At 36.1% G+C, this 24,123-nt stretch overlaps 2 protein-coding genes across 2 annotated transcripts; one reads left to right on the forward strand and one right to left on the reverse strand.

Moving 5' to 3' along the window:
- The first annotated feature begins 15,088 nt into the window (after window positions 1-15,088).
- On the forward strand, window positions 15,089-17,825 carry LOC111897307 (uncharacterized). Its single transcript, XM_023893263.3, has 5 exons — window positions 15,089-15,406; window positions 16,369-16,665; window positions 16,895-16,991; window positions 17,130-17,232; window positions 17,444-17,825. The coding sequence occupies exons 1-5, from the start codon at window positions 15,383-15,385 to the stop codon at window positions 17,523-17,525; spliced, it is 603 nt and encodes a 200-aa protein (XP_023749031.1). The 5' UTR covers window positions 15,089-15,382; the 3' UTR covers window positions 17,526-17,825.
- A 632-nt stretch (window positions 17,826-18,457) lies between these two features.
- On the reverse strand, window positions 18,458-21,198 carry LOC111897308 (ras-related protein RABH1e). The gene is made up of 6 exons (XM_023893264.3): window positions 20,885-21,198; window positions 19,516-19,586; window positions 19,297-19,385; window positions 19,108-19,219; window positions 18,925-19,015; window positions 18,458-18,828 (listed from the first exon to the last, which is right to left on the reverse strand). The coding sequence occupies exons 1-6, from the start codon at window positions 20,999-21,001 to the stop codon at window positions 18,688-18,690; spliced, it is 621 nt and encodes a 206-aa protein (XP_023749032.1). The 5' UTR covers window positions 21,002-21,198; the 3' UTR covers window positions 18,458-18,687.
- Window positions 21,199-24,123: the final 2,925 nt, after the last annotated feature.

Genomic DNA, 24,123 nt, shown 5'->3' on the forward strand with positions numbered 1-24,123 from the left:
AACTTGATAGGGCCGAAAATAGCACCAAACTTCTCCAAATCTTCTTCAAAACCGATCCACAACTCAAGGTGAGTTTCATACCCCTTTCTTTTCGGTTTTTATGAGTTTTATGGGGGAGAATACAAGAAAATGTGTAGATCTATGTGTAAATGTATGCTATGTGTGATTTGATGCATGTATGTGTGTGATATCATGTTTTTTGTGATGAATATATTATCAAAAAGTGTGTAAAAACCGAGATCTAAGACATGACAAATTAAATAACCATAACTTAAGCTATTTTACACTAATCAAGTCAAGAAAAATAGTTTATAAGGTTAGGATGAACATACTTGAACATAAAACCCATTTTTGGGCTTAAATTGTCAAAAATACAAACTTGGGGTAAAAATCAACAAGTCATGGTTTCTTGAAGGTTTAAGGGGCCAAAACAGTTTCCATAAATATTTTTCTGATTTTTAGAAATTTCTAAGGACTTAAAATGTAAATTTTTAACCTAATGGGCTAATTATGGGCTTCTCGGCCCAATAAGCCTCCAAATGCGAAATTTTACAAGTTGAGGGGCTGGAAATGTAACTTTCTGTAAAACAGGGGGTATTTAGCATAACAAAATATTTATAAGGGTCAAAAATGCTTTTCATTATCAAAAAGGACCAAAAATGCAAACTTTTTAGATTTTGGGCTAAAACTGTAAAAGTTGTGAAAAATGAGTCCTTAACCGAGAATCACTATTCTAGAGGGGATGAATCTGTCAACTAAGTAAACTTTGGGTTAAAAATCATGTTTTCATCAAATAAATTATACAAAAGTGTCAAGAAAAGTATTTTAAGGACTAAAAATGAAACTCTTTTATTTAAAAGGACCAAAAGTGTTACTTTTTATAAAAGGAGGGTAATGAAAATGATCAAACTCCATTTTCAAACAAATTAAGTAATTAATACAAAATACAAGATCCACGACTACCGACGAAACGGAAAAACAAATACATTCTCAACAATAAATATCGTTGCAAAACGAATTGATTCGGTCTCGAATCAATAACAAAACAAAATCATAAAACCAAAGCATTTCAATAAACATGCGATAATTATGATGAGTTAACCTACAAACTTTGGGGTTGGAAGTTTCAAATTATGCTTGTTGGGCCTTGCTAGCCCAATAACATGATCTTTGGGCCCGAAGGGAATACGCTTATGTGTTATTGGGCCTTCTATGACCCAATTACATGTAAAAGGACTTTCAATAGCCCTAATGTGCTATTGGGCCCTAGTGGCCCATTAGTGCTGCTAGTGAGGTCGAGAAGTCAAATGCGAGTTGGGCCAAGTGTCTTTCGCATTCCCGATAGCCTTGAATAACTCATGGATATAAAGGGGGCTTCGTATCCTCCTTTCTCCTCGGTTGTTGGGCTTATAAGAAATCAAAGTAAACAGATTCAGGACGATAAACAATAGTAACCAGGGTGGGTGGATTAAGTGAGTAGTAACGGCCGACGCCTTTAAGGATCATTCGTAATTTATAGTTATAAACTAGCCATTTTCTTAATGCGTGATTATAACAGCTCACAAACCCTAATTAACCCAACGCCACCCGGGTAATCAAAAACATTCGACGTATCGGTATAACAATAAACAAGTCATGTAATTTACGTATTGGGAAAACATCGAGTTTTTCTGGGAAGTTCAACATTTTCACTTGTGTGATGTATACAAAGTTCAATAATTATACATGTTTTGAAAATCAACAAGCATATTTATGGATCTTCACATTTTTTATAAACAAATACTCTTTTATGAAAATATCGGATTTTCTGGGTTTTACAAACTTCACCAAATCATTTTACCATAACATTACTTATGAACTCACCAACATTTCATATGTTGACGTTTTTCAAAATAACTTGTATTCTCAGGTAACAGGTAAGCCGAAGAATAAGTACCAAGTTAAGTCATGGTGTCTTGCTTAGATTATCTATCGAACAATTTATGTTATGGATTTGTAATGTTTAAAACAATGTAAACAATATCAGTTGTAATATTTCAAATGCATGGTGATGAATTATGTTATGATTCATGTATATTCATTGTGATGGTATTCAATTTAAGTCACAAGAGCCCTCGGACGTTTCCGCCGTCTGGTTCGGGGGTGTGACACCTCACCCTCTGATCCGTAGGGCATGAACAAGTGAAGAAACAGCCCTCCACGTCTGACAACCATCTCATAGCAACGATCGGATCCTGAACTCCATCGAAAGTATGGGTCTTCGTATTATCGAAGTCCCGATACTGAAAACCTCGACCAGTTCCTCCCCCTTCCGCTGTTACAGCCGATGTAGCTGTCGTGGCAGCCGTCTCCGTAAGAGCTGCATATCGTTAATCAAAGTACTTAACCATGGCGGTCTTAATCGACCCAAACATCTTCGGCAACTCAGCCCGGAACATAGCAGCAACCTCATCATGCAGGATCTCACGAATCTTGGCATCCAACTCATCCGTACTCATCTGACCAATGACCCTCGGATGATACTGATCCATCCTGATCACCCTCTCCTGATCCCGATCCCGAACCGGATCCTGCCCCGAGACGTCTCGTAATCGCCATACTGAAAATACACCACAAGATATTAGGCATTCCTCATAATAAGCCCGAGAACTAGCTCCCAACAAAACCCTAGGGGTTGTGACTTCCTTGATATGCGTATGGGTCCTGTGCTTTCAGTAGTAGGGGCCCATACTACCTTCCACACCTACCCATATTTGTATCAAGTATCACCACAACACCCTAACAATAGCATATACATAACGAACACTCGATCCCCACTCCTAGAGGAGCACCACTATCCCATAACCGACCTACCGGTCTCACGCAACCCTCCCATCCATGAAACATCCACCAACCCTGCAACACTAGTGTATGCTAGTCATACATAATGCTGGACCCTATAGACTTTCGAATATTCAATCCTACCCTAAGCTCCCAATCATACAAGAACAGATTATAAGGCCAAATCAAACATTCTCAGGCTATAAGATCTTAATTATGTGTAACCATGATGCATACACTAAATAACTACAGTAATGATGTCAATTTCATACAAAGGAAACCCTAGGCTAGCATGCATCATATAATCAGGCAATTCTATCATGCAATTCCTGAAGATCCCTAGCCTAGTACTAGCATGTTGTTCTAACATATCACATAATCAAATAACTTGTATGGTATTTTGGGGTCTACTTACTGGCTCTGGCTGGTCGTACCCTCTGCATCCTCCTTTACGCATTTTGAAAAAACCTTTTGAAAACCATTTTGAAAATACCTCCTTGATTTGAGACTGGATTCACACGAATGTTCCTCCAATTCACTCAAAACAAGGCTCTGATACCAACTTGTAACGCCGATAAAATTTGAGCCAATTTAAAACATTTGATTTCATTCAAAAACCATTAAGTTCATACATCTTGTTTTTAAAATAGTTTAAACATCAGAGTATCCCCCAGAACCACATTACATAAATCATAAAACATGAGGAGTGGTACGATCACGCCTTCGCCTTGCCACGATCTCCTGAAGTACCTGAAACAATACACTAAACTGTAAGTCCGAAAGCTTAGTGAGTTACCCCCAAAATACCAACCACACAAAAACATACTCATAACATATCACAAATTAAACAACAATGCACATCGGGTCTACTGTGTGACTGGTCCGCCCGCACCGAGTCTACAATGTGTACATCGAGTCTACAGTGTGTACATCGAGTCTACAGTCTACTGTGTGACCTAGTCCACCCTCCGAGTCTAGCCATGTACATCGAGTCTACAGTGTGATTGGTCCTCCCACATCGGGCCTTCAATCCACCCAGTCCACTCTCTGAGTCTACAGTATGATTGGTCCACCCACACCGGGCCTTCAGTCGACCTGGTCCACTCTCCGAGCCTCGACACATCTGGTCCGCCCTCTTGGGGCCTTCATCCTATCCGGACCGCTCGCTGGGCCTTCGGAATATCCGGTTTGCCCTGGGTATGTTGGCCTACAACACAAAGTAGGACCCGCCTCAACCCAACCCCTGTCAAACAACCATGTGCACATAAAACAATTAATCAGATAACAAATCCTTAACTAGACAAACAGTCTAATAGATCACATAGCATATCAACATCCTAACCAAGATTCTGACCTAACCGGTCACTAGCATAACATTACCCTATGTACCAGGATGCAGATCTAGCAAAGCAATAACATAACAAACAATACCTTGATTTCCATCCGATAAAGGGCCGGCCTTGGTGCCGTAGACCCTATCGATATAGTGAGGATAACTCACCTGTAATTGCCGACTGAAGATATAAGACCAAGCTGCTCCGACCACCGACACGAACTTCACCACAGAACACTACCAAAGAACCAATTCCATAAATACCAAAATTACCAAAATACCCTTGGAAGTCAAACTGGTCGACTCTTGGTCAAAGTCAAAGTCCTCAGTCAAAGTCAACCTTCTTGGTTGATTCTACTCGTCGAGTCAACCCTTCAACTCATCGAGTTCCTATACTCAGAAACTCCCATAACAAGACTCAACTCGCCGAGTCGCCCCAAGACTCGTCGAGTCCAATGATCTCGTAATTCCATCCTGTCCAACTCACTGAGTTGCCAACCGACTCACTAATCCAAAGCGTTAACCAAAAAAAGTTTTGGTTCTGCGACCAGACTCGCCGAGTCCAAGACAATCTTCAATAGACTCGCCAAGTTGTTCTTCCAACTCGCCGAGTCGATGCACATGTTCATACAACTCCTAGAGTGCACCCATGTGATTCTCCAAGTCTCTCCAGTTCTCAATCCATACAGTGGCTTTTCGAGCCATGCAGGGGCTCCAATCCACAAATCCACTCTTCTATAGTCTAACCTTCACATAAAGTGGCAAAATTTACGTGAAACCAAAGAGATATAGGCCCAAAACACTCTAGGGATTGGGTTTTAGACAAAGGGGCTTAACCAATAACTCTTAGACAGAAGCTTTATGACATTTTGGACCATCACAAACCTAGATCTGAAGTAGCAACCTCAGATCTAAGCCTCTAACTCGGAATAGTTCTCAATTATACCAAAAATGCCCCAAATATCAAATGATAATAGATCTAGATACAAAAGAGCCTAAGCAACAGATTATTACCTCCAATACATGCTCCAACTAAAGTAGATCCCGGTTCTACACCACTCCTTTGCAGCAAGCCTCTCGATCTTCAAGCCCCTTTCTAAGATTTTCTCCTCCAAAGCTCTATTCTCTCTATTAATGGAGGCTCACTCGACTCTAGGGTTTCTGGATCTCAAAAGGGTAGCAAATAGGTTGAGGGTGGGTTATAATGTGCTTTATATAGGGCACAACCCCAGGGATTAGGGTTTTCTCTCTTCAGCACCTACTCGTCGAGTCCAAGCCGTCGACTCGGCGAGTTGGCCACTTAAACCCGCAACAAATCTCGCTCCGACTCGGCGAGTAAGCATGCCTACTTGTCGAGTCCATTTCCTTATTTAACACTTTAAGTCCTTCAACAGCACCTCTGGAATTTGGGGTGTTACACACTAGATTAAGCCCAGCCTGTTACGAGTGCGGCGAAACGGGACACTTTAAAAGAGACTGCCCAAGAGTAAGGAATTTTGGTGATTGTGGAAGGGTGCTTATGATCACTGCAGGAGAGACTCCCCCAGAACCGCTTGTGAATATCAGTACGTGTTTCTAACAACAACGTTTAGGTTCTAAATTTTTACTAAAACTAGCATCGATTAAAGTATATCAACAATAAATCTCGAGAACACGACAAACCCTAGTCGTAAACTGCCCCTCTCCCGCGAGTAAGTCATATCGTTTATATAAAAACTCAGGATTCTTATTGGTGAATCTATGATGGCTAGTGTAAACATTATGGTCATATAACATTAAGATTCTATAGACTTAAGATGTGTAATTCCGCCTTATTTCATGTTCCTCGTTTGGTTGTGGGCTTAAGGCAGAGTCACTCATTCGACTGCCCTTGCAATCTTAATGATATACGACTAGTTTACACCCAACGATTTTAAAAGAACTGGTGGGAGTCATACTACAAAATTTCATCACTTTTGTCAAAGCGCTCGTACTGCTAGTACTCACGAACTATATTATAAAAAAAATCGTAGTAAGAATAACAAGGATAAAGCGGGGAGTAAAACATAATACACTATCATCCTAGAACAACCACTTTTAATTTTAAATTGACTTAGCAGCGGCTACAATAAGATGTCCAAACGTCGTCAATTAACATAAAATGGCTTGGCCCTTACCATATGAATGTCATGTATTGCGAAAAATAACCCCATCTTTTCCCCAAATTCTTGAAGTCCCAGTCAAATTACTAATTTCGGGACGAAATTCCTTCTAATGGAGTGATGATGTGACAGCCGTCAATTTTTGGTCAAGTCAAAGTCAAATAAAATCAACAAGTCAAAATTGGTCAACTCATTTAACCCTTGTGTATTGGGGTTTACTTTATGTCTTCTACTGTACAACTCGCTATTTTAATAAGAAGTTATCACTTGGAAAGTGCGTATGTTCAGGATTCTTAAACCCTATTCAGGGTAAGAGATGAAACTACTTGGTAAAACATTGTTCCATACCCCTCGGGGGCGTATAACAATCCTAAAGAGGCTTAACGGGGTGTACGAACCTTGCGTTACGAAGCCAAACACTCAAAAAAAGTCACAAACATAGTCTCTCTCAATCTCTCTTTATAAATCCCTCTCTCTCCCAAATCTCCCCCGAATCTCTCTCAAAATCTCTTTTAACTTTTTATAATCATTCGGGTTATCTCGACACTTAACTCGGTGAAAAACCGCTCGAAACAGGAAGATTCCTTGAAAAATAGCCTTATAGGACCGAAGTCCCTATTAGAACTGGAGCCTTCCTCTAGAACCGAAACTACACCTTATGAACCGAAGCTTAGAAGAACCGAACCCTATTTGGACCGAAACTGCTAAGACCGAACCAAACCTCGGAGGATCAAAGGTCCCTTTGGACCGAAACCTCCCTTCGCTCCATTTCGCTTTCGGTTCCCTACGACCAGCTTCGCCTTCGGTTCTGACTGCTTACCAAACCTTCGGCCCAATGTGAGCAACTTCACAGGAAGCACCTTTTCACCCGGTTTTCGACCCCGATTTCGTTTTAAGCCCGTTTTTGATGATTTTCGCACGGGATTTTTGTATAAAGCCATATTTTATTATTTTTAACCTTCTAATATCATAAAATATGCATATTCTAAGGATTCCATATTAAAATCCACACCCTCCTTAAGAGCAAAGGCAAAGTACAAAAAGTGATCCTTGACTTTTCCACAAAACTATGACACAAGCAACCTCCCATAACCACTCTATGACCACTCTCAGTCACTCTTCACATCAGCCTTGCCCACTCATTATACTCTCACCCTCCCCCCACAAGTTCCTTAAACCCATACACACAAAGAAACTTTACTTCGCACTTTCCCTAGATCACCAACACTTCACTAAAAGCAAATACATTTTTTCTCTTTCACTTCCTCTCCAAGATTTTGAGATTCTCCAGGAGTTTTGAGCTCTTCATCCTCTTTTGGGTAAGTAATTTCATCTTTCACTTGATTATCTTACACCCTTTCACTCAAATCATGGATTCCTTACACAAATATCATCATATTTGTTCATAGAATCTTTGAATCTTCAAGCATCTCCTAAGTGTTCTTGACTTGGAAACTCCTTCTACTTCATCATCCATCTACTGAAATCAGTAAAGATGAGTTCATACACCCATATTTTCATGCTTTCTTCAAGTTTTAGGGGGAGAATACAAGTTAAAACACCAAAAACTTAACTAAACTCATACATCATCTTTCAACATAAAAAGTTGAGTTCTATTCACGAACTGTTTTGACCATCTTAAACTTAATATCTTTCATAACTGTTTAATATGCAAAAAGTTCAGGTTTATACCTTTCAAATTACTATGTGCATATTTCCATACGATTTTTTTATAATTTATGGCGATTTTTACAAAACAGCCTATCATTTCAGAAACCACTTTGGACCAGTCTGTGAAGTTGGACATTTTTACACAAGTTAAAGGTCACTAAAAATCATGATAAAAATTATAAATAAAATAGACACATTTTCTAGACCCTCAGAGTTTCGGATCTAAATTTTGACCTATAATGATTTTTCTATAAATTTTCCAATAGCAAGAACAGAAAAGTTAAAAACTATAAAATAGATAACAATCCTATTTACACCTTGTAACTTGTTGAGCAAGGTGTGTAGTGTCACACCCCAAAACCGGAACGGCGGAAACGTTCTGGGGTGGATGACGTCATGTCAAGTATCACAACACATGCATATAGTAATCAAAGTACAACAACGTATTGCATTAATAGAATAATTTTACGTGGTTACATTACATAGTATCAAAGTAATACAAGCAAAACATATAAAGTGCAGCAAGGTACTTTAGCCATCTTCATCAGCAGCTTCGGGGGATGTACCTGTCTAATTGCTGACCTGAGATTACAAGTTATTTGAAAAGCGAGTATCAGCATTTTTACAAATGCTGGTGAGTTCATAAGTATTTAGTGTCATTTAGTCAAATAACATTAATAAGTAGTAGTTTAAGTGGTTTCAGTGCATCAGTGTTCTTCCCAGAAAATCCTATATTTTCTTTAAATAAAGCAGCCTTCTACCAAGACTGTTCAGTGTAATGCGGTCAAAGGTAGTTTTCCCTCAATTGCTATTATTATCAAAATACTGTATTTGATTATTAAAGAAAGCAAGAGATATCGGGGAATAACATATGCCTCAGCAGTGAGGACTGCTGACTAAGGCAAAGAATCATAGACTCCAGGAAGGTATCGAACTAACAACACGCCTGGTTCAATCTAACAAAGGGGAAAACAGACCCCAGAAGGTACCAAATGAAAGATACAGCTAGCGAGGTCGAAACAGAGACTATAAACCCCAGACAGTATCAAATGAAAGATACAGCTAGCAAGGTCGAAACAGAGACTATAGACCCCAGACAGTGTCAAATGAAAGATACAACTAGCAAGGTTGAAACAGAGACTATAGACCCCAGACAGTATCAAATGAAAGATACAACTAGCAAGGTCAAAACAGAGACTATAAACCCCAGACAGTATCAAATGAAAGATACAGCTAGCAAGGTCGAAACAGAGACTATAGACCCCAGACAGTATCAAATGAAAGATACAGCTAGCAAGGTCGAAACAGAGACTATAAACCCCAGACAGTATCAAATGAAAGATACCGCTAGCAAGGTCGAAACAGTGTGACTCTAAAAAGAGACATCAGCATACAGTGTAAATTGCTGACGAAATACCGTTACCTTAAAGCCATGAATTATAAGGCAACCCAGGATACTCGTAACCATACTGACTAGAGTTCCAGACGCCCTACAAGCATCTATATAATGTGACATTTGTCACCCCTTGGCTTGGTGGGCCGTGGACTGTAGCTAGCAGTAAGGGTGCGGGGTTGTCAATCCCGTATAAGCCTATACACATAATGTCCGCTCTCCCTACAGGAGACTCTGGTTACCAACTAGACGACGGAGAAGGCCGCGTCCAGAAGATGCATCCCAAATAGAGGATAGTGTGCTTCTGGAGGGGAGTGGGTTTCTAATGTAAGTGATATACTAGGGGTAATGACTTCCAAACAGTGGGTAGTGTCTTTCTAAAGTAAGTGTAGAATAGAGGTAGAGACTCTTAACTGACTTGACTAGAGAATTTCCTGTATGTCCATACTCATATACGTAGTATTTAACTAATGAACCAAACGACCTTCGGACGGCTGCCCGATCCCACCAGACCACATCTCAACGAAGAAAAGGAAATAGGGCAGACGAGCCTTCCTAAGTCTTTCAATCATTACTTATATATACCTATATAGCACGGACATACATCTAACTATGACTAAGTGCGTTTCAAGTAGAAGTGATCCTTGTGAAGTAGTAGCGCCTAACAAGTGAAGTAAAAGCGTTCGCAAGTGAAGTAGAAGTGTCGCACAAGTATAAGCGTATCATGAAGTAGAGGCGACAATAAGTGAAGCGGAAACGTATCAAGTATAAGTGAAGTATAGTTGTTATCAAGTATAAGCGAAGAAGAATCGTATCACTAAGTAAGAGCGTGAATAAGTATAAGCGTCATCAGGTATAAGCGACTATCAGTATAAGTGGAAGCATTACAGAGTAGGAATATGGAATAAGTATAAGCGAATCAGCAATAACTTCAATTAAAAATATACGTAAAAAGGAATCTTAATGAAAAGCCTTTATGAACAGAAAATTTCACACTTTGTATTCTTTTGTAAAATATGCTAGAAAATCTTGGGAAAATCTTTCACAAACCAGTTTAGAATGAATTTAGTTTAAAAGGGTATAAGTAAAAGTTTTGAAACAATTGAAAAGCGTTATAGCGTCCTACTCAGTAAAAACAATGTATAGTGGCAAAATCTTGTGCATGCAGGTTATCAATCACATGTGATTGATATGATAACTGGCATGTTTAACTTGTAATCCCCCCCTATAAAAACATTTAAAAGCATTTAAAAGGTTCATTCAGGGGTATGAACTCACCTGGTGTAAGTAGGTCCGACGGTAGTGCCGTTTAGGCGTTTGGGGTCACGCAAGGACTTGAACACACACAAGGACCTATTTTAACATATGATAACATATGTTCACATACAATTAGCATATAATATACTAATTAAACAATTAAACACACTCAAAGGAGTGGAAAACACTTTTGGTTGAGTGTTTGGGGTCCCGGGTAGCGTTTAAGGGTGCTAAGGGTCTCCTATCAGCTGTGGGACTTTGCTATACTCACATATCTAGTGTGTAAATGGATTTAAAACACCAACATGGACCAAACAAGGAGTTTATGTCCCAACCTAAGGGAGTTTACGGCCGTAAACTCCCAAGGTCAATTTCTTGGGTGTTTGATGCTTCTAGCTTGTTCATAGAATTATTCTAAGCACTTTTCCTCAAAGGCATGAGTGGGTTTGAGGTTTTTAAGGGCCTTATAATGGAGTTTACGGCCTAAGAACAACTCCTAAAGGAGTTTATGGCCGTAAACTCTAAATCATTGAGTTTTGTGATGTTTCAAGCCCCTAATGCCTTTCTAGTGATTTCTAATGAAGTGTGATGCCATTTTGGGTGATTAAAACCAACATTTGAGGGGGGTTTTGGGGAGTTTACAGCCTAGATAATGCTTGGGCCGTAAACTCCAAGAAATCCCTCATTTTCCTTGTGTTTAAGCCCTTAATTCCTTTCTAGCATTTTATAGAAATAGCCTATGGTCATTTGGGGGGCAAAAACTACAATTTTGGGCATGAATTAGGGTGTTTACGGCCTTGACCATGTCTGGGCCGTAAACTCCTTTCATTAAATCATTTTGGAGTGTTTCAAGGGTCTAAACTCAAGAGGCTAAGTCCCTAAATTATGTAATAAGCCCTAGGATGAGTTTGGGAGTGTTTTGGGGCACTTTTGACATGATTTTGAGGAGTTTACGGCCTAAGCTTGTGCTTGGGCCGTAAACTCTTGTTTGAGTCCTAAAATCATGCATTTTAATGTTTAAACACTCCTAGGCTATATCCCCTAATTATTTCCAAGCTTATGGACAAGTTTAGAGGCATGTTTGACACCATTTTAGGGGTTTACGGCCCTAGAATGTTCTTGGGCCGTAAACTCCTTATATCATGCCTTCTTGGATGATTTTTGGGCTATAAACACGAATCACTATGTTTAGAATAAGCTAGGGTAGGCGGACTTACAATTTGGAAGCGTTTGGTTGCGAATTCGGGGCGAAAACGGGTCTAGAGAGAGAGTATAGAGAGAGAGAGTGTAAAAAGTCTCCAATGGACTCCACTCACCCATATATGGGTTTCACAGTCGGGGCTCAGTGGAATTTTACCCGATACTGCCGTTAAACGGGGCTTTTGGTCGCACCCGATTTAGTGGTCGTAATAATAAAACTTGACATTTTCTCAATAAATAGAAATGTGTGTCTTGAGTTTTTATTCCCTTTTATCATGACTTAACGGCATGTTAAAGGTAATCAAATGGAATGTTTATTAAATTGATGCCCTCTAATTAACGGAACTTTTATACAGTGGAATATTCCGTTAACGGTAACGGGGAAATGTAACGGGACAACTTGGGTTGTCACATGTAGTATTATTTGAATGCATGTTGCTGATTGTACATAGTATCTACCTTAGTTTAAAGGTATGAATCATATACAGAGGAGTACTACCACTACAAATAATTATAATAAATTATAATAAGTATGGTTAAGTCTATTATACACCACAAACAATTATGCTAAACTATAATAGGTATAGTTAGGTTGCATATACAATACAAACATTATGATAAACTATAATAGGTATAGTTTATGTTTCATTTACATTTCAAACTCATTACAAAAGATTTTCATTTTATATAAACGGGGTACGAATACAAACTATCAGGTTTATACAAAAGAGGTACATTACAAAGTACCGGGTTTTCATTTCATATAAACGGGGTACGAATACAAAGTATCGGGTTTATAAAAAAGGGGTACATTACAAAGTACCAGGTTTTCATTTCATATAAACAGGGTACGAATACTAAGTACTGGGTTTATACAAAAGGGGTACATTATAAAGTACCGGGTCTATACAAAAGGGGTATATTACAAAGTACCGGGTCTATACAAAAGGGGTACATTACAAAGTACCGGGTCTATACAAAATGGGTACATTACAAAGTACCGAGTTTTCATTTCATATAAACGGGGTACGAATACAAAGTACCGGGTTTATACAAAAGGGGTACATTACAAAGTACCGAGTTTTCATATAAACGGGGTACGAATACAAAGTACAATGTTTACACAAAATGTTTTTTTTTTATATTAAAACTACAATTCATCTAGAATTTGTTAGTTTCCGGTTATAATTGGTAAGTGTATATGTTAGAGTTATAAAAGAATTTAGTTGCGATCGACTTAGAATTGGTGAGCCCACCTTACTTCCTGTTCCTTGTTTGGTTGTGGACCTAGGGTAGACCCGTTATATTCGACAGTTTATTTAACTTAAATTCTATATAACTTATATACACTGGGTGATTATAGAAGGAATCTACGGGTCTTTCTAGGGTACATTATTGCATAACATAGGAGCTTTCATTTCACATTTTATAAGGAAAATATTAGATTTTCTGGAATCATGCTCATTCACTTTTACAAGGAAAATGACATATTTATCAAATAAAACTCTTATAAACTCACCAACTTAATTGTTGACACTCTTTCAAAACTACTTGTATTCTCAGGAAATTAGTGACTTTTGAGGATGGGACGCGAAGGCGTCAAACATTTCATTTTTGTCAACATAATGTAATTGATTTAGAAACATGTAAACTTATACTATGGTGTACCTTTTTTAGTTATATTTATGTTGGTTGTGTTGCTATGGTAACTCTTATACTTGTTGTTATGATACTGTACATGAAGTCCTTCACCCCCAGACGTTTCCGCCATCTTCGGTTTGGGGGTGTGACATAAATCGTTTCTAGAACAATTATCTATTGTAAAATCGTTTATGGAAGAGAATTAAACAAATCCCAACCCTACCGCCTTCATCAAATTTCCAACCTGGAAAAATGAAATTAGAAAAGAAAGTCCTAAATCGTATATCTATAATTTTTATTTAGGAAATCTTCGAAAAAAGTCCTAAAATTTTACTCTAATTTACGAAAAAAATCACAAACTAAAATTTGTTTACTAAAAAACATGAATTACCAGTAAAAATGTCGATTTGACCTCTTTTTTTTTCTAATTTACCGGTTTCATTACTTACTTGTTTCATTAAAGTTCCATTATTTTATCCTAATTTACGAATAAATCTCAAACTAAAATTTAGTGATGATTTAGCTATTTTATCGATTTCATTGCTAACTTGGACATTTAGTTATTAAATTAGCTGATAAGATGGATATGATAGGTTATAAAATATTACATTTACTATAAAATTTGATATCCATCTCATCGGCTCCTTTATGACTATGTATCTAGGTCATCAATGAACCTAATAAAATGCGTGTTTCCACGAAAAAACAGTAGGAAATAAGCTGATGTCAGATGAGAATGATATATTGGGTTACATAAGTTTAGATAGACAGCTTGAAATTTCTTATAAACGTAAAAATGACGAAGTTGTTGTTAGTTTATATAATTATTGCAGTTTTCGTTGGATGCATTTTATATTCCAAAAAATATATAATGTAGCAGGATATCAAGTTTTATGGTAAACATAGCATGATATAACCTAACATATCTATATCATCAACTAATTTAATAACGAGGCATCCAGGTCAACAATGAAATCAATAAAATGTATGTTACATGAAAAAAATGGTCAAATCATCACTAAATTTTAGTTTGGGACTTATTTATAAATTATAATAAAATAACGGGACTTTAATGAAACCAGATAAGTAATGAAACCGATAAACCGGAAAAAATAGATCAAATCGTCATTTTTACCGGTAATTCATATTTTTTCGTAAACAAATTTTAACTTGGGACTTTTCGTAAATTATGGTAAAATTTTAGTACTTTTTCTAAGATTTCCTTTTTTATTTTAAGCAATATACCATAATTTATCTTATAATAAATCTAAATACATACTGATTTTGTATAAAGTTTAAAGGGTAATTAAGTAATCTAATCAAACATTTAATGAAAAACAATGACATTAAGCAATTATAAATATATTTTTCAGTTAAATACAGAGATTTTAAAAAGAAAAATTGAAAAAAATATACTCCGAAATGTAAAGAGTAGTCCGAAGTGAATTATTTAGGAAAAGATAGTTATTTTTCAAAAAACTGAAAAATATTATTTTTAAAGAAAAACTCATTTACACCAGTTGGATTATTCAATTTCCCAAATATAAAATGATGTAATCACATTGCCTAAAATAAACAAAAATTAGGACACATTGTGTAAAATATAAGATGTTGTCCAACCCTAGATGGGAGACGTTCACGAGGTTGTTTTCATTGTTCTTTTTTCTTTTTTCCCTTTTGTCAGGTTAAAAAGGAAAGAGAAATGTTTGTCGTCTTCATCAATGGGTGGTGTTAATACAGGTCCGTTGCCAGTTATTATACTATTTATTTAATCTCTCTCTCTCTCCATTGAGACCAACAAATCCTTCAAAATGCTCACATCAACACATCACCACCACCTCCAAATCTCCCCTCTGTTGGTTCCGGTTTCGCCTCATCTCTAGCTCCACCGCATTCTCAAACTTCACGCTGCAAAACTTCAATTCAATGGCGGTCGGTACTACTGAAGAGGTATTTTGAGTTTCTCACCCCTGCATTTCGCTTTAATCGCTGATTATACTCATCATTTCTCTTCTTGCTTTCAAATTACGCAACATTTTTTGTTTTTTCGTTTTATATGTGTTCGGATTGACTTCAGTTCCGTTGAATCGACCTCTGTTTGATTTTATATTCAGAATTTTAACTTTATCAGTTCCATCTCGAGTTTTCCCCCAAAATGTATCGGAATGCGTGTCAGTTGGGGGAAATTCAAAGTAGGGATCTATTCGACTTTTTTTTTGATCTGTTGTCACTTATTACAGTTTAGATTTAGTAATGCAATCGATCTATAATATAATGCTATGAGTTTTGGTGGATGATTGTGATTTCCTAGGGTTTGGAATTGAATCTAACTTTCACATTTTCGTCCAATCGGCTTCTAGGACCACAATCCGCCTCAATTTCTTTTGTGATCCTGTTGACATTTCTTTCTAATAATTAATATTCTGACAGGAGACAATAGCTGGCTCCACATTAGTGTCAGCTGGAGCCCTTTCAACATCTCTTAATCAACACTTAGAAAAAAAAGAAAAAAAAATAAGTTACTTTGACTATTAGTAACATTTCTAAAATACCTTTCTATAATTAGAAAGTTCTCCAACTTGTACAGTGATAGCACCATTAGATTGAGATGACAAAGATGGAAAGCTAGAGAAGTTTAGCTTGAAAATTTCTAATTTAATGAGACATGTCTCCATCTTTCTGTATACCAATATAAATGTAATGTGCATATAGATGAACTTCATTGGTCCTAAAAGAGAACATTAATACTATCTGGTCCAACAAAAAGTATTCTTGATTCAGTACATGTAGACTTATAGACTGTAGTTATTAAATTATCATTAGTCTCCATTCTTTTGGTTTTAATACCATTAATGCTTTCTGTACTTTTTATTCATTGATTTGTCTCTTATAAGTTTCTTTACATGATGTAGGGATGTGATAGTTTTAGTGTTGTAGTATTATCTGATGAAGGAGGCAACACAGGAGTTGAATGTGAAGTGCCAAAAGATCTGTTGAGTCCTGTTGCAGAGGTTCGGATTCCATTAAAGAGCCAGCTGTCACTTGATGCACGTTTGAGCAATCAAAGCTACATTAACATGATGGTTCAAAATGCAGTTGCATATTCAACGTGCACTGTAGATGTTGATATTGAAAAAGGGAAATCAGAGACTCAAAGCAATGAAGAAACTCTTGTTCTTGCTAATTTGAAGAATGAGGAAGTTTTGACTGTGAGTTGATAACTTAATTTCATCTTCTTTCAGGAAATCGCCATTTTATTGAACTATTGATATAATAATCATAAAAAAGTAATAGTGCAGTGGGTAAATTGATAAAATGATGAAAGTAGTACATTATGCTTTTCTCTACTTTTCAATAAATTAATAAAAGTACAAATGCTTTTTTGCTTTTTTATTTTTATTCTTGATTCCAGTTTACCTAACAATGGCATCTTTGCAGAAATCACTGCAGAAACAGATCAGCTTTGACATGGGAGGTAAATACATGCAGTTGTTGATGAATCACAGCCTCATGCTATCAAAGTTCTCTACTCGTGGTACTTTATCATTTTCTTTTTTTTTTTTGGATAAATGATTGCTTTGTGTTTGTGGTGTACTTATTACTTAAATTAAAGTGAAACATGAAAGTAGAATATTATAGATAATATGAAGTGCTTAATTTGTTATTTTAACAGATAAGGGTGCAACTGAGAAGCTTCTAGATGCTCCCAGATCAAGGAAATATAAACGTGCTGCCTCTTTTAATTCAAGAAAAGTCGTTCTCTTGTTCTCAGTCTTGTAAGTTCTCAACTTATCTTGCTTTTACATTTTCGATTTCAATAAGACAAAAATAGCCCTAGAAAGCTTGTCCAATCCAATTATATCTGAATAGAAGCTTTCTAGGGTTATGAAAGAGGGCATTTATGTCTTTTATACATGGGCAAACACAGTATCATCCACTAAAATGTGTAATTTGCCTTTTGGTTTTATTATTATATATATAATACAGGTCGAGTTTGGGAACGATGATACTGATATATCTGACATTGAGAGTTAGACAATTTGGTGATGCCTCTATTCATTCAGAGTGAATTTACATTTACCACCCTGCACTTTGTAAGTTGGCGTATCTTTGCGTCTGGAGACAATTTCTTTGCAAATTCAGGAAACATAACTTTTTTAGGAAACCGAGCTGAGGAGGAGCCTTGGTGCAGTTTGGGAGATGAATTTTTTTCCACTTTTAGGAGTTTCTTTTTGTTTAAATGTTTAGCTAGTAGCAGCATATTCTACTTTGATATGTATATAACTTTAGAGAAAACGTTGTTGAAATTTGGTAGTTGATGATCTTTTCTTTTTGGTAATATGCTATTTTGATTGTTGGTTGATAACAATTTTAATGGGGATTCCTAATGACTTTCTAAAAATTGGCATGACTAACCAAATTTTTTGGACAAAACCGTACTGTATTTGATGTGTATACGTGAAATAGTGGCTCATGACAATCAGAAAATATTTAGACAAATTGTCCTTGTGTTTGGTCTAAACCAGAACCAGTTGGTTGATGAAAACTATAAAAACTGATTTGTTTTTATCCTTTTTTCAATTTATTTTGGATTTTTTTTTCTTTTATATTATTTTATTTCATATTCTGTTAACTATTCTAATTAAGAAAAAATTTGTGTGGACCCCACTTGTCAACCTAACCCCTTTTTTTTCTCTTTCGCATAACTTACACGTCTAAACATAAATAATAATTTAAAAAATATAAAATAAATTTATAGTTTTCCTGTTAACCGTACGTAAGCAAAAAAAAAACATGAAAATCATCAACCAAACCAAAAAAGTAAAAAATATCGGTTCGGTTAACCGGAAAATCATTTAGGTTTTTAGGTTCGGTTTTCAGATATTTTGAAACCGTAGTCATATAACTTTGTCTAAGATTTACCATATTTTTGTCTTACCTAAAAAGGTAAAAACAAAGTGGGGCCCAAAATATCTCTTGTAACAAATAGAGCTACCAAAATGGAACAAGAGAGTAGAACATAGAGATTAGAAAACCTAAAAAATAAGTATACCGAAGATAGATACAAACACCATATCTTCTTACTTTAATTTAAAGGATGTCACTCGCTAATAAGAAACCAAAACTATCAACAAATTAAGTTACGAATAATCAAAATCCATTACAAAATCCAATTCTGTCTGTCTGTCTGACTGTCTGCTTTCTATTGATCGAAAGTGAGTCGAGTCTTTCTAACATGCGCAGCCTCCACCTTGGTCTGAATGGGAAGCATTACCAGAAGACTTCAAATTGACGTCAACCATATCTTCTTGTTTTGTGGATGACATCGTATCCATTCCTGGTAAAGCAGCAGCAATCTTCCGGAATAATGGCTACACAATAAGACATACATTTTTTCTTATCTTTCTGCATTAAGTCAAAAGGAAACACCATACATATAACCAAAAGGTAAGGGATTTTGATTAAACCTTGATGTTGAATCCAGCTTTTGCACTTGTTTCTATAAACATAACTCCAAATTCACGAGCTTTTCCATCTCCTTCTTCAATTGAAACTTGCCTAAAAAGCCATGGAAATAAATAAGTCTTGACTTTTACAAATTTACAATCACTTTCTTTTCAAAGATTTATGTTAATAGTTGTCTATTGAACCTTTTGTCAACAAGATCTGTTTTGTTGCCAACAAGGACTATGATGACATCAGTGCCTCGCTCAGTACGTACTTCTTCTATCCATTTTGCAGTGTTCAAGAATGATTGTCGATCTGCAAAAAATATATTTTTTTTTACAAAACATAAAACAAAAAATAGATAAAAAAAAATTTATTTATAAATTACTCACTAGCAACATCATAGACAATGACTGCAACTGATGAATCTCTTATGTAACTTGGAATTAGACTCCTAAATCTCTCCTGTCCGGCAGTATCCCTGAAATGTTAACACCAAAATCAACATCAACTACTTTTTTATTTATTAATCCAATAAGCTCTTTCTATATAATATTATATTTTTTTTTATTTAATAAAGAAAACCACAAGCAACAAACATGAAAACTTACCAAAGCTGTAACCGAACTGTTCTATCTTCAAGGTACATTGTTTTTGACAAGAAATCAATACCAATGGTAGCCTGCAGTTTATAATTATATCCAAAAAAAAAAACAATGTGATGTTACTTTATTTAATACCACTAAAAAACAGAAAGATTATAAAGTTAAACATGATAGAAAACCAATGAGACATGACTGGAAAAGATTATGAAATAGCTTCTCTTTAATCTTTATGTATGCAATTGTGAATTTGTATATCATTAGTCCTGTTACTGATGATTAATAAGTTATACATATATGTAAAAAGATATATGGTAGAATGAGAAAAACAATTACTTAGGGCTTTCACAAACAAATAATATTAGATGTATTAATATATATCAACATAGACTTGTATGTATGTGTATATATATACATTAAAACCAGCATTAAGGAGATTGCTTTAAAGTTTCTTTTGTTTTCCCTAGGTCTGTGATCATCAAATGTAACATAATTCTGTGACATTCACTAAAATAAAATTTACCAGTCAGAGTGTCAGAAATGTATTATTCTAATAAATTTTCTGAAAAAAGATTTTGTTAACCATTAGTCAAATGCCTAAAATACCCCACATTGAAAATGTAGAGAATATCAGGAAAAAAACAATGACATTCATGATGAAGGAAATGATTGAACTAGGTAAAAACCTTACCAAACAAAAAGAAACTTGCCAATAAACATCCAAAATCCCACAAAAAAATGATGGAATTTCACAGGTTGAAAAAGTGAACAGGTACAAAAAAACTCAAGCTAAAAGTCTGTGGAACAGAAATCTCTTATCCATTTCTCTTGTTGTATGCAGAATTGGTCCCAAACATCAATGTTCTTTCAGTCTTATTTTGAAGGTTCAAACACACAAATCCTTTACAGGAACCACATGGACAAGAAATTCTCTTAAAAGCTCACTGATCCTATAATGAAACAACACAAACCATGGTTCTTGATCTAATAGAGAATACTAGGCATTCAAATCTAAGGGAAGTCACTAACAACTCCAGACTCCCAAAAAGAGGTTAGTTTATACGAATAAGTTAGACGATTACTAATAACAGTTCAAAAAATCGGGTAACTAATGATCACTATAAAACGAGACCATGATAACAAGGGCACCTCTTCCTCATGCAAAGGTCAAAGCTTTACGCCTCTTATTGATCAAAATAACTAAGATAAGAACAGCGAATTCATGCAAGACCTAGATAAAATCGCATGGTTTCATTGCTCTAACATCGATCAGACGTCAATTGCGTCAGAATACCCCGATCCAGTAATCAGACTTCAATCGCATACGGATCATGAATGAATCGATAGAAAAAACGAAGAAAAGCCGGCGGAATTATACCTGATAGGTGGTATCGAATTTGTCATACATGAATCTGGTAATGATGCTGGTTTTGCCGACGGATTGATCGCCCAAAAATACCAGTTTGTATTTGGCAAGAGGTGACACCACCGACATTATTGAGCAGTTCCGGGGGCTCTCTCTCGGCGATCAGATCTAAATCTGTAGAATGTTGAAGAGAGAGAGAGAGAGAATAGAGAGAAATTCGGAGGAGAGAGAAAGGGGAGAAATCAAGGAAGGCTGGGTTTAATTTTTCAATCGGGTTACATATATACGACATGGAGAAGAAACCGCCAACTTGACCCAAGACTCTATCACTTTAGAGCATTCTTTCTTTCTGAGTTTGATTTGATTGGGTTTTGAATTTTATTTATCTATTTGGAGTTAAAATATCGAGTAGATTACGGTTTTGGTCCCTATTGTTGTCCATTTTTAACATTTTTGATCTTTCTATTTCCATTTTAACATAGGTGGTCCTTATTTACACTTAACAACTAAACTTTAAAAAATGATGATTTTAGCCTTCTAGCATATTAATGAAAAAATGTTATACATGCCACGTTGGATTAATGAGCTACCAAACACATTCCCTATTTTAAAAGTTTCACATAACTTTCGTATCCCCCCATCTTCTCCAATTCGGTCTTCGGCTCATCCCAAGAAAAAATGACGTCATCTTCAAGTAAATTCAGCTTCAATGGAGGTTCACGATGGAAGAACAAGAGTTATATAAGATGTGAGTCGGGAAAAATGACACAAGGTCACGAGCCATTGTTTATATGTATTGTAGTATGTGGTATTTTGGGAAGCTAACTAAGCTTTAAGCTTATAATTGTTGATTAAATGTTCTCATGTAGTTTTGTTAATCGTGGGAAGGACGTGACATGATTGTACCGTATTTACATATATGTTTATATTTTTCAGACTTCATTGTTTTGACATGATTTTGATACATTCTTTTTATGTTTTGGTTTTTATGATGTTAAACAATTTGGTACTTCTATCTTTTATTGACAAATATATGTTTTACTTATATTTAAAAAGAAAACGTTGGTTGAAAATTTATGACCTTACAAGTTTATATTAAAGTCTTGGTTTGAGGAATGTGGATGAATATTATTAGCATGATTCTGAACTCAAGCTAGGGCTTGAAAGATTTTTTTTGAAAAAAAAAACAAGAATTTTTATAAAAGGATGTAATATGTGATGAGTACAGTCAGCTAGAGCTTAGAAAGAAAAATGATTCTTAATATATATTCATACTTGTTATATCTGCTAATATGTGAATTGTTAGAAATGAATTCTAGAACATTGGCTAAGGATCTTTTCAAGAATTGTATGTTAGAATTGTTTGATCTTTAAGATGCATTGTTTCTTTAGAGTTTGTTTGATATGTGTTATTTGAAGTCCATGTTAATGTTAATTGATTGTTAAGTGAATGTGTTAGAGTTCTAGATAATTAATATTGAATGACTTAAAATGCTTTGGCCTTACTTTGTGTTCATTGTTTAGTTGTAGAGTTTAATTAGTGACCTTTAGTGACGCAATTAACCAAATTCGTGACAACCGTGTTTCCAAAAACCGTCATCAAAAGTCATTTTTGTACTAGTGATAATAGTTATGATTAAATATCCAAAACACTTTCACATAAGCAAACTACTAAAGTTAAATATTGAGGATTAAATGTTGAGAAAGTTGCAAATAGTAAATTCAATTATTATTAATGATATTGTTATCGAGTTTCGTCCATATATCAGAATAATCCTTCACAGTCAAATCTAATTGTAAGTAAGAAATGAGTAAAAGCAGACTATTCTGTTGTTGGACGAATTGAGATACGAAACAATAAATTAAAACCAACTTGTTGATAGCTAATCGTGTTTGTAGAAACCTACACGGATTTGTTTCCTATCCTTAAAGGTTTTTATTTCGCTTATAGAGTTGTATGATACACAATAAAACCTTAGGATTTAATGCAAATTTATCACTTTTCCAACAACTTTCTAAAACGATAAACACAAAGTGAATACTCAGAAAAAAGAAGAAAGTTTTGATTGCTTAGAGAGGAGAGAGTTGCGAATTTGTTATAAGATGAGTAGGAAGATATGTGGGAAGAAAATGTAGGAGGATTGTAGCACCTGGTTCTTGGTACGTAATTCTTTTTATTTTTATCTAAGTGTTTTGCATTTTTAGCCTTGGACTCGGCGAGTTGAAGGACCAACTCGCCGAGTAAAAGTGGGACGGGACGCGGGATTTAAGTGATGGACTCGGCGAGTCGGGTCCCAGACTCGACGAGTAGGCCCTGGCTGGACAAAAACCCTAATTTGAGGGTTTGCACCCTATTTAAACATCTCATTCAGTCACCCATCGTCCCATTTGCTCCTAGAAGACCCCCATAGCGAACCCTAATCGTGTGAGTGAAGATCTAAGGTCTTTTAAGTGATTTTGGTGCTTTTATGATCTAAGAAAGGAAGGAAAAGCTTGAAGAAACAAGAAGAGGCTAGAGGGATCCGAGTTTGAGCATCTTCCACAGTGCATTTGAGGTATAAAGCTTTTACCTTGCTCATTATTATTATAGATCTATTCTTGAAGGAAGTTAAGGCTTCTAAGAGCCATTTTGGCTACCAACCATGATTGCAAGCATGGTTGAGGGCTAGGGTTTCGGATCCAGGGTTCTTGAGGGACCCTAAGGCAGAAAGCAACTGTTTTAGAACCCATGGAAAGCCTCATGCATGTTGGGAGTTCCTTTTTGAGCCATTTGGGCTCATTCTTCCATGCATGCATGTAAAGTTTGTAACTTTACGTGCTAGATCGAGCCTAGGGGCTTGGATCTATCTTTTGGTCAAAGGTTGTACATCAGAAATCGAGGATTTAGGGTGTGGACATTACCGACTCGGCGAGTCCGTTCTTGGGACTCGGCGAATCCAAGGCTTTGTGTCCTATATATCTGTTAAGGGTCAAAAGAACTCAGTTGGGTATTAGAAGGGTTGTAGCAGGACAGAAGGAGTGACCTAGCGCATTGGACTTAGTTTTAGACCTGGAGTTCATGGGACTCGACGAGTGCTAGAATAGACTCGGCGAGTCCAAGGCAATCTCCTTAAGATTGAAGATGAACTCGACGAGCTGTTCATATAACTCGGCAAGTCGAGGTCAAGACTTGTTCATCAGATGAAGGTGAACTCGACGAGTCGGATAAAGGATCATTCGATGTTCTTATAGAAGAGGAACTCGTCGACTCA

This window comes from Lactuca sativa, chromosome 4 (genome assembly GCF_002870075.4).
Source record: "Lactuca sativa cultivar Salinas chromosome 4, Lsat_Salinas_v11, whole genome shotgun sequence".
Lineage (NCBI taxonomy): Eukaryota > Viridiplantae > Streptophyta > Magnoliopsida > Asterales > Asteraceae > Lactuca > Lactuca sativa.

What these genes read in the sequence shown, in the direction of transcription:
- LOC111897307 (XM_023893263.3), top strand. Translation starts at nt 15,383, where the DNA reads ATGGCGGTCGGTACTACTGAAGAG. An exon ending in CGGTCGGTACTACTGAAGAG is followed by an intron (nt 15,407 to 16,368) that starts GTATTTTGAGTT and finishes TACATGATGTAG; the next exon opens with GGATGTGATAGTTTTAGTGT. An exon ending in ATCAAAGTTCTCTACTCGTG is followed by an intron (nt 16,992 to 17,129) that starts GTACTTTATCAT and finishes TTATTTTAACAG; the next exon opens with ATAAGGGTGCAACTGAGAAG.
- LOC111897308 (XM_023893264.3), bottom strand. Translation starts at nt 21,001, where the DNA reads ATGTCGGTGGTGTCACCTCTTGCCAAATACAAACTGGTATTTTTGGGC. An exon ending in ACAGTTCGGTTACAGCTTTG is followed by an intron (nt 19,386 to 19,515) that starts GTAAGTTTTCAT and finishes TTAACATTTCAG; the next exon opens with GGATACTGCCGGACAGGAGA. An exon ending in AAGCTGGATTCAACATCAAG is followed by an intron (nt 18,829 to 18,924) that starts GTTTAATCAAAA and finishes CTTATTGTGTAG; the next exon opens with CCATTATTCCGGAAGATTGC.